Source organism: Lytechinus pictus, chromosome 9 (genome assembly GCF_037042905.1).
Source record: "Lytechinus pictus isolate F3 Inbred chromosome 9, Lp3.0, whole genome shotgun sequence".
Lineage (NCBI taxonomy): Eukaryota > Metazoa > Echinodermata > Echinoidea > Temnopleuroida > Toxopneustidae > Lytechinus > Lytechinus pictus.
Genome location: NC_087253.1, coordinates 26,138,808 through 26,150,373, shown reverse-complemented (window position 1 = coordinate 26,150,373; position 11,566 = coordinate 26,138,808). Strand labels below are relative to the sequence as shown.

General features: G+C 36.3%; 1 protein-coding gene across 1 annotated transcript; it reads right to left on the bottom strand.

Moving 5' to 3' along the window:
• Positions 1-1,556: 1,556 nt before the first annotated feature.
• On the bottom strand, positions 1,557-6,981 carry LOC135153057 (tripartite motif-containing protein 2-like). The gene is made up of 2 exons (XM_064104353.1): positions 6,922-6,981; positions 1,557-5,429 (listed from the first exon to the last, which is right to left on the bottom strand). The coding sequence occupies exon 2, from the start codon at positions 5,409-5,411 to the stop codon at positions 3,489-3,491; it is 1,923 nt and encodes a 640-aa protein (XP_063960423.1). The 5' UTR covers positions 5,412-5,429; positions 6,922-6,981; the 3' UTR covers positions 1,557-3,488.
• Between the last annotated feature and the right edge of the window lie 4,585 nt (positions 6,982-11,566).

The window sequence follows — 11,566 nt, the reverse complement described above, 5'->3', positions numbered from 1 at the left end:
CACATTTTTATCAGTAAATATGATAGAATATGATGACAGTTATTTTGAGAAAGAGTATCTTCAACAATATTCATCATTTCACGGTTCATTTTTTATTGAAAACAAAAAATACGATTTTCAAACATCATAGGCAAGTATTGTTTCATTTTGGTAACTGAAACTGATCTTTTATCAACTTTTTCGTTATGTTCATGGCCAATTAACATGCTTCAATGATTCAAAGGCGTTTAAGTAAACATTCACGCTTGAATGAACATGTGGAATGTGATTAGCCCTTTTTTACGTTATTGGAAAAAACGCAATTTGTAACTATGGATATCTGTCACAAACCTCCTTGTATGGTTCATTTCATTTGATTTTTATGAAAATCCCGATCTTTAATGCATCAGTGAGCACACAATATTCGAAAATTATGCAAATGAGAAGAAAGTTCAAGGCCTTGGCCCCACTCTGTGCCGTATCGAATTGTTATTTTGGTGTGCGTGCCTTTTGGATAGTGTTACTCTGAAGCCATGTGCGAAGTTTCATGAAATAACTGTTGGCAGAAGTAACAAAAACCGTCCATGAAACAAACCCATATTTCATATTTGTTTCAATTTTGACTTCCTCTCCCATAGACTTGTGTTAATTATGGGTGCATATGTTTAAGAATAAGTAACCCCTTATTCAATATGGTGGAACTTTTTTTGAAGGCTGTCTTTATCAATGTCATTTGGCAGTAATGTTTATCAACCTATGGGCAGAATTCTGTGCAAGAATGAAATCGATTTGTTTGTTTATGGATGAGTGAGCACGCATCAAAGTGGGAAAATGGGTATTTTCAATGTCACAGACTCATTTTAAAGGGTAATAAGGTGAATATTGGGGGCAAATTCGGTTTCAAATGTGACTTTAATTGCTGTTGTTTTTATCATCCATCATTTCTATCACCACACACTTTCCGAACTTTTAACATTTTTATGGTTGAGCGAACACATTCGAAAACTTAGGAATGAATACTCTTTATACTCTTTATACTGCATAAATGTATTCTTTTCTTAACAATTTCACATGATCAGTTTAATTTATGGACAAATCAGGGGTGGATCCAGAATTTAAAAATGGGGGAGGGGCCAATAATCGGGAGAGCCACCAACATTTTCAAATTTTAATATGACCTAACAAGTTGTAGAGGATAATACCAAAAAACCCAAAATACGTCACAATACAGGGGCCGCGGAACGGTTTTCAAAGTGTGGGGGAGGGGCTTAGCCAAAAGTGGGGGGGGGGGGGGTGCTGACCATGCCAAAAATCACAATCGTATGGTAATTTTTACATTTTTGTACATGCTTTTGGAAAAAAAGTGGGGGCCCCTCGCTTCTGCGGCCCCTGCAATATTGTGCTCACTCAACCATGAACATACGATATCAAAATTGTGAGTGGAGTGGCTAAATGATGGATAGAAAAACAGCATTAACACCATAAAATTCACCTAACAACAACTTTTGCCCAACTTTGTATTTGCACAATCTGAAAAACGACTCTTGTGACTTTCAAAAATGGTCATTTTTAATTCAATCTTTAATTAATCATGCATGGCTCAACCGATCAATCTCATTTTTTCCTAGGAGTTGCTTAATGAGTGTAGAAAACCACCTACGAAATATCGTATCTCAAAATAATTCCGTTCAAAAGTTACAGCAATTTGATTTAGGGGGACTTACTTTTTTGTTGTGTTTATATATATATTCACACATTATAATCATGTCTAGATTCACAGCATAGAATCACGATGTATTACAAATACAAGTATACGTACATAAACAGTATACACACTCTTTAATAAAGCAATGGTAAAATTCTCACTGCCACCATAGTCATTACTAGTTAAATATATGAATAGAGAATCATTTGATTTCTCGCGATATATCTAATAACATTGTGTCTAAAATACAAGAACTAAAAATTCCCTCACATAGGATAAACATGATAAGGATGATGTTTGATAACTGGAAAGCTAAAAAAAAAGAAAAGAAGGGAAATCCATTGACTCTGCCTTTTCTGTCCTTTTTTATTCTTATTTATTCTTATTTTTTGGGGGGTGCATTTTCTGAAGTGTTTCGCATTCGAGTTATTCCATATAATTGCAGTTCCATATTGAACTATTACGAAAAATATCGAAGAGTGTAGATCAGAAAATTTCTGTATCAGATGAAGGTAATATACATATTTAATTATTTACACATTATAATCATGTCTAGATAGAATAATAGCATACATTAACGATATGTTCCAGTTCATGCATAGAAATACAAGTATACGCGCATAAACAGTATAGCATACGCTCTTTAATATTAATGGTAAAAATCTCACCGCCACCATGGCCATTAGTAGTCAAATATCATACACAGGCGCCTTAGACCACTCGGCCTTAGACCACAATGACCTTTTCGGACGATAGCCTGTTTACAGTGGACATCGTTTTGATTATCGGGATATCGCTCATGCAGCCCAGTAAAAATTCTCGCATTGCTCTCCACCAATCAGATTGCAGGGATTTTCCCATCCATTCTATAACATAGAATAACATATATTCCAATTTGTGCATAAAAATGCGCGCATAAACAGTTATACACACTCTTTAATACCAATGATAAAAACCTCACTGCCACCATAGTCATTATTAGAATCATCTGATATACATGTATAGGAATAGAGAATCATTTGATTTCTCATAATATATCTAATAACATTATGTCTAAAATACAAGAACAAAAGTTTCCCCAAACAGGATAAACATGATAAAGTTAATGCTTGATAATTGGGAAGCTCAAAAATAAAAATTGAGATCCATTAAATAGGCTTTTTGTGCCATTTTCTGAAATGCAATATTTTTTTTTTCTTATTCGAGTTATGTATGAAGAGAGAAACATTTGGTTTCCCATAAAATATGTGTTTCAAGTTGTGGTTGGGTTGTTAAGTGGTTTTACTTGACTCGAACATCAGAGAGTAGTAAGAGATTTCTTACAGGTAGAAAGTGGAAAGCTGAAAATAAAAATTGAGATTCATTGACTATATGCTGTTTTATGCATTTTTCGTGATATTTTCCTAAATAAAATAAGTTCTTTTTAAGTGTTTCACACTCCGAAAAATATCGAAGAGTGATGATCAGACCATCTCCATGAAAATAATATTTATATATTCACACGTTATAATAATGTCTAGATTCACAGCATAGAATCACGATATCTTCCAATTTATGAAAACATACAAGTATAGTCTAGAATTTCCCCACACAGAGGATAAACATGATAAATATTATGGTTGGTACATGCAAAGTTAAAAACAAAAAGTTGTAAGCAGCGAAATGCTTTTTATGGGTGAGAAACGAGAAAGAAATGATCCAACAATTGTTTTATGTATTTCTACATTATAGCAGCTTACTTTAGCAGAAAATGGTAACTCAGTGGATATCACCCCCCCCCCCATCTTCTGCGATAATAATTATATCATGTCATCACATATTTCAAGCGGAATATATAGAGTCTATCCGAAGTGCAGAAAGCGAGCTCTCCCGATCGGTACTGCTGGAGGTAACACCAATATATCCCAGTCTCCTCAATCTTGTAATCATTAAGAAGGTTCCGGATGTGCCTTAGTTCATTTGTATACTCGTCAATGCTCACCAAGCCTTCATCATGCTTCACCTTGGCTATCAGGATTGTATTCCATTGAGATACAGCAGCGTAAAGTTTGCTACCCGGTTCCGTTAATTCATGTTGTACAGCACCCTGTTTGTCTATCAATCTGATAGCATCCAATGATGAAGTGATCAGAGAACCATGGTAACTAGTGATTTGATTTGGTACATACCCGTTGCATGGTATCTCCCTGACTGCTTGCCCACCTGATGCTGGAAATACCAGGATCTTGCTGACATTCCAGTAGCCCACATAGATCAGATCATCACCACCATCAACAGTGAGATCAGAAACCCAACCTTCAAATCGACTTACAGTCTTAAACATTACATTCAATTGTGTGTACTCTGGTGTGTACAGTGTGATGTTGTTTGAAGTATCCATCACAACACATCGACCATCAGAGAGGAACCCTACCCCATAAATTTTAACATCCTTAAGAACTGTCCGCTGAAGCTGACCATCAGGAGAGAAGATGGAGATGCCACCTTTATTACATCCTACTGCCATTCTACCGTCTGGTGTACTAACCATGACATTCATGCTACTCTCAGCTGGCAAAGCAACGTTCTTTACATTAACAATCGTATTAGTGCACAAAGAAACGTCTTTTTCATCAAAGGTTTTATTAGTGGGCAAGGCGACGTTCTTTTCAACTACATGCACAATCTTTCCAAGGCCTAGCTCATCAACTCCAGCATTTCTCTCGAAATTAATACTTTTCCCCTTTATGCCCGATTTCTTCGGCTGCTCGTAGTCAGGATCCTTTTGATCAAAGACCTCTCGCAATTCTTCACACAGAGTGTCGTGTGCAGCCAAAGTATCCATATCTAATGGAATCTTTATTTTGTTAGTTACCATTTCAGCCATGGTCGTCAACTGATTGATGTACTTCTTAGCCGTGGTCTTTATGCTTTCCAGTTCTTCCTCTGCTCCTTCAGTCGTTTCCTTGACTTCTCTTAGCAGGCTTTCTCTCTTCTCTGACAACTGCCGGACTGCATCATCATATGCTTTGTTGATGTCACTTGTACACTGTTTCTTGGCATTGTCAACACTCTTGGTCTGTTCATCTATGAAATCAATGTACTTCTGAAAGCATAATTGTTTCTTGTCCACCTTTGATTTAAGTTCTTCGATACCCTTCATGTGTTTGTCCTCGTAAGCTGCTCCCTCGATGACCTTGTGTCCTTCGTCTTTATGTTCCATAACAACACACCTGAAGCATGTGAATCTCCTGCAGCTGGAACAGAAGCAACCCTCATCTTCTTTTGGATGTTTCCTGCATTTCCGGTATTTACGGACTGAAACCTTTCCTGACGAGATCTCACTCATGGCAATGACTTCATGATCGATAAAGCCTTCCCATTGAGAGTGCGTATTAAAACAAGAGGTGCAGAGATAATTGCCACAGTCTTGGCAGTAGACAACGGCATCGGGTTTCTCATCGGATTTACAATTTGTGCAAATCTGAGGATGGCCCTTCATATCCTCTATTAGACTCTTCAAAGCAAGATTTACCTGTAGTCTGTCGACATCTTGGTTTGGGACCTGCGTTACAGCTCTGCAGACAGGGCATCGGATCTGGCAGTTACCATGACACTCTAAGAGGTTGTCCAGGCAAGTCTTGCAGAAAGTGTGAGAACAAGACAGGATCTTGGGATCGGTGAAGGTAGAAAGACATACTGGACACTCTGTACTCTGGGAGATGACAGTCTTTAATGCTTCAGCCATGGTTGGGTTTATAGATAACTGAAAAATAATTATTAAAAAACAAGACCATAGGACCATAGAATCTGCCATTTGACTTACATCACTGAGTCATAAAAGGATCACGTTGGGTTTTAGAATAGGGAAAGGAAGGGGAGGAGGAAGGGGAAATTGGGAATGATAAAATGAGGGGGGAGAGGAGAAAGGAGAATGGGAAGAGGAGCTTGGTACGATGAGAATAAATTGGGATGGTGAAAGGAAAGGAGTGAAAAGAAAAGAAGAGTATTAGGAATTATATTGCTTTAAAAAGAGTATTATTTTTATAAGTTTATTTCCAATTAGCTTAATGCCATTTCGTCCAATTACCAAACTCCTTTACTATCATTTGGTCTAACATAAGCTAATCCACTATCCACATGGTCTAATTGCAATTTCTTTCACTCACCAAAGTCTGGTCTAACTGGACTTAGTGTTAATGGGACAAAATAAATAAAAATGAAATGGATATTTATTTAGACCAACTGGTTATGAGACGAAATGGTAATAGACGAGCATGTGATTAGACGAAGTGATGATTGGACCAAATGGTTTTTAGACGAAATCTTGTTTTTTCTTAAGTTTTTATTGGGTTTTCATAATTTTGCATATTAAACAAATCACATAATTAATACGAGTAATTTAAAATATAACATAATAAACAAATAAGAAATACAGGCAGCATACACATTATTAGTTTACATTAGAAGAAGTACAGCTTATCAACAGATAATACTTGATAAACATGTAGTAAAAACAGTCACTTTCTCTCTTCTCTGTATTCCTCATCCCCTATAGTATAGTAAAGTCAAGAATGTAATAACAGAGGAATGAAATCATTTGATTCACCTATTATTAAAGATTAACGAATTCCATCCTAAAAAGGCATATTAAGTTTTCTTCAATTACAAAAATTGATGTTGATGAACCGAATGGCATTAGACTAAATTAAGGTATACCATGTGGTGAGTGGAAGAATTGGCATTAGACGAATAGGCAATTTACCGTTTCATTTTCCACATTACTTCCGGGTTGGAAAATAAGTCTGATCACCCTTAAACAACGATCTTTATATATAAAAATTGTTCTGATCCTGTCTGTTCAAATATGGTGATGTTACAAGTTCTCACTGGTAACAATCGCTTATTATTAAAGAAAAATGGCAATCCAATGATATTAAAGACGACTGACTGGAATACTCCCCAGGGAGTGGAGGATGTGCACACATTGTGTGCGGGAATGACTGATTGAATCCGACGACCGGGGTAATACTATATCTGTAAAGCGCTTAGACACGTCGTTCCGATGGATTAAGCGCTATATAAAAAAGCGGATTATTATTATTATTATCATTAAAGATACAATCATTAAACAAGCTATATATATCAATCAGAGTGTGATTTTAAATTCGACACGTTTCTCATACAAATGGCAATTGAATGTGTAAAATATATACAGAAAATCACTTGAAAATACATGAATTATTCAATATACTTACATCAAACTGCTTATGTCCATTATAAACGATATGTTTCTCAGTTTGATCAAAGCAATAATATTATACGGGGTCTAATAGCAGCAGTATTAGATAGGTAGGCTACATCAATTCACAATGGTGGTGCGTACTGAATCGTGTGCAAATTTACAGTTGTTTACGAATTCTAGTTCAATATCAAACTATTGTTAGTGATTTGGAATTCCCAGTAACCTTTGACATGTTTCAAATGTGCATTCATGTACTTCAATTAAGCGTGACGGTTGATTCACGGGTTTTTACCTGATTGAAAATAATCGAAATGTTTGTAGTATATTATTGACTTGTTTAGAGAGAAAAATGAAAAGAACGAAAAAAAAAAGATAGAGAAAGAAGTAAATAAAGAAATAAAGAAAGAAATGGTAGGAAGGAAAGTAGGAAATAATGAAATAAATGGCAGGAAGGAAAAGGGGGCTCGGTGTAAAATGGCAGACTGAGGTAAAAAAAATCGTAAAACCTAAGATATGAAAAAGTACAAATAAGTTATCATACTTTCACGCAAACAACAGAAGATGATGAAACAATGTAAAACAGGTTGATTAATTATTTTATTTGTCAGGTAACTATGAACAAGTACAAGAAATATTGAACAGAAGTATATACATTGACAGGATTGCCCATGAAAGCCGAGATGGCTTATTTCAATGGGATCCTTACATTAGTAATTGAAGGCAATGTACATCTATGAAAAAACACCTATAAAAATCTACAAACTACATCAATTAAGTCAAGACCACTAAATTAACACGATGAATTGTAAAGCTTAATATATATGTGGAGCGTTGTGGCGCAGTGGATTAGTCTTCGGACTTTGAAACAGAGGGTCGTGGGTTCGAATCCCAGCCATGGCGTAATTTCCTTCAGCAAGAACTAATCCACAGTGTGCTGCACTCAACCCAGGTGGGTGTTTCATAAAGCTGTTCGTAAAGTTACGAACGACTTTACGCACGACTGGAACATGTTCTTAGGTCATAACTTAATTACATAGGGATATCACAGAGCACAAGAAAGGATCACCAGTCGTTCGTAAAGTCATTCGTATCTTACAAACAGCTTTATGAAACACCCACCAGGTGGGGTAAATGGGTACCGGTAGGAAGTAATTCCTTAAAAAGCTGTGTGCGCTATGAACGCCTAGCTTAGCCGGGTAAAATAGGAGCGCCTTGAGCACCTAACAATGTGGATATGTGCGCAATATAAATATCCTATATATTATTATTATCATAAAAACATTATAATATAGAAAAACATTAACGCAGTCAACAAAATATGATTGAAATAATTGTAAAACAGGTTGAGTAAACGATCATTGCTTCTAAGTTACATATGAGAATTATACTAATAATCAGTTTTTAAGTAGCGCTAAATGCATCGTTACTAATACAAGATTCATGAATCGTAAAACCTAAGATATGAAAAAGTACAAATAAGTTATCATACTTTCACGCAAACAACAGAAGATGATGAAACAATGTAAAACAAGTTGATTAAATAAATCATAACTAAATAGTTATATATAAGACTACACGATACACATGAAATTAGAAAGAATATTTAACATTACAGAGTGGGGACATTTTGTTGTTTCAATACTCTTTTAAATTGTGTAAAAGTTTTAACCGATTTAACATGATTAGGGAGGGAATTCCAAAAATGTATACCTTTATAATAACATGTGTTGCCAATTTGACCTTTTCTCATAGATACCACAAAGTTAAACAGACTATTTCTTGTTTCATGCCAGTGAATATTAGATGACCGTGTAATTTTTTTTTATATAATAATAATAATAATGAAACGTTTTTGTATAGCGCAAAATACATTAGCAAAGTTGCATGTCTCTAAGCGCTTTTTACAAAAGGAGTGGAGATGGAGGGGAGAGCACTGGGTTCTTACATTAATTGTTTACAAAATGGTGAATAGATGTGTTTTCAAGCTATTTCTAAACTTTTCGTATGGTTGTATATTTCTAAGATATTCTGGCAGATTATTCCATAAAATAGCAGCTGCATGTGAAAATGATCTTTCCCCATATGACTTTGTCACAGTATGTGGGACCTGTACTAATTACTTTTTACTTGAACGTAGCATTCTGTTAGGTTTATATGGTGTTAACAGTTCAATGAGATACAATGGAGCAAACTGATGGAAACATTGGTAGGCGAATAAAAGTACTTTGTAGTCTATGCGGGATTGGATAGGTAGCCAATGTAAGTTTTTTAAGACTGGGGAAATTGGTTCATGTTTCTTTGTTCGTGTTACGAGTCACGCTGCTGAATTTTGAACGAGCTGTAATCTTTGAATTTGACATGTAATGATATTCGTTTAAATATAAAATTTTATTAACATGGTGAAGTATAGGTTGTTGCGACCTCAAGTCTATGCGAAGAAGGCGCGCTTTTTTTATTTCATTCTTCCCAACATGTGTTCTTGGATGTAAGCATAACGTTTATTGTAAAAATAACAGAAAATTATTAAAATGATACTGATAAGGCTTTTAGGGAACCCATCAAATCTGGGGATTCTGAATACATTTCATTTTTATCATAAAAATCAATGCCAGAGCTAATATTCAAATTATTATTTTGGCCTATAGGACCTGGGCATTCTAGGCCTATAGGACCTGGGCATTCTAGGCCTATAGGACCTGGGCATTATAGGCCTAAGTGCAAGGGTAGATAAGGCCGAAGACGTAAATAAAAATTATTGATAAAAATATTAATGATTATAATACTGATAAATATACAATAAATCAAGCGGTCACCAATAAAAATAAACAACGTGAAAGAACAAAACGAGAAAGAGCCCGCGCGAATGTATGGTGTATAATTTGCTGGAAAGCAGAAGAGATATTGTGTCCAACACCCCCCCCCCCCCCAAATTCTCTCCCCGCTCAAGACCGGAGTGAAACCAATGATAATAATATAATATATTAAAACAAAAATCCAGATTCACAATTTCAATGGGGAGTGTGTCATTCCCCTTCTCCGTTACAATTTGTCAAGTGGCAGCGGCAGGGAGAACAATTTGTTTTGTTTTTTAAGCAGAAAGCTGCGATGATAGGGAGAGAATAAAATAAATAAAACATTAACGAATAACAAGAACAAAACAACGACAAAACAATTTGTATCAGGATGAATTTCTTTTCATTTAACCTAGACCAACTTGGAGAAATAAGATGTTCATGCAATTGTCGTATAATCGGAGCAGATGTCGGCGGAGCAAATATCGGCGGAGCAATTGTCGCGGAGCAATTGTCGTATAATCGGAGCAATTTTCGGCGGAGCAAATATCGGCGGAGCAATTGTCGCGGAGCAATTGTCGTATAATCGGAGCAATTGTCTTATTTTGCGTAGCAATTGTCGGCGGAGCAGATGTCGGCGGAGCAATTGTCGGGTCACCGCCCCAGGGATATACGGTGGTCCCGAAGAAACGTGTGTAGCAAACTCACTAGCGAGCGGCGAGCGAACAAGTCAGGACATTAGTATGCAAATCCGGATCCCAGCTTTGCGAAGCAACCAATCAGATCACGTTTTGCAGTCAGCACTCAATGTGAAGTGCTACATTTTTATTTTTTCTCGTCTAGCACTCGTTTTCAGCACTCAAATATTCAGCAGTAATCAGCACGTTTCGGTTTCCTTGTAAAAGTTAACCCTTCAAGTGCTGATTTTGGCACTTCAAGTGTAGAATCTCACTCAGCACCGAACATTTAGCGCCTCAGTTTTTTGTGTGCAGGATTCATTTTAATCCCGCATGAAAAGTGCACAATTTCCAGACCCTGGGAAGCATTCCTTGCATTCATCGCAGCCTCATAATGGTGCTGGCAAATTCAAGCATACAATAACTTTCGCATCCAACCGGGTACCCATTTAGCACCTGGGTCGAGAGTGGCAAGGTGTGCAATACGTCTTGCCAAAGGATGGTATATAGACCGCGGTGGGAATCGAACACACGACTCTCTGTTTACAAGGCGGGAGTCAGAACCACTACACCACGACTCTTAAAAGAAGGCCTTCCTGAAAAAAAGTCGTGCACAGAACATGTTTCTCATAAACATAAAATACGAGCGCGAAGCGCGAACTCATTTTTATCAAACATCAAGGACGAAAAAGAACAACCTAAGTATTTTTCGTAAAAATGAACAGCTTGCACAATCTCCTTAATAAACTATTGAAAGTATGAAGAGCGAAATGAACCATTAATTTTAACCTAGCTGAAACGCTGATATTCTCCCCGCCTGTCAATTTCTTCACTCTTCTTCCTCTTTCCCCCTCTTCTTTGGTTATTCCATTTTTCCTTTTTTTACGTAGCCAATTGGGCGTAGCGATCGCATTTGGCCTCCTGGAATTGCCATTTACATTTTCTTTCCTAGTCTATTTTAATTGGTACAAGAGGAGGCAAAGGCGATTAGACACTGGATTCACATTTTTTTCTAAAAATTAAAACTGATATGTTCAATCTTACACATTCATTATCTCGGCCAATTATTTTCTGTTCATTATTGCGATTTTTTTCTTACTTGATTCTATTTCACCTCATTTCATTCATCTCCTTTGTTTATTCCTTTTTATTTTGTGCTGTTTGTATATCTCTTTAATACTGGGAGGGG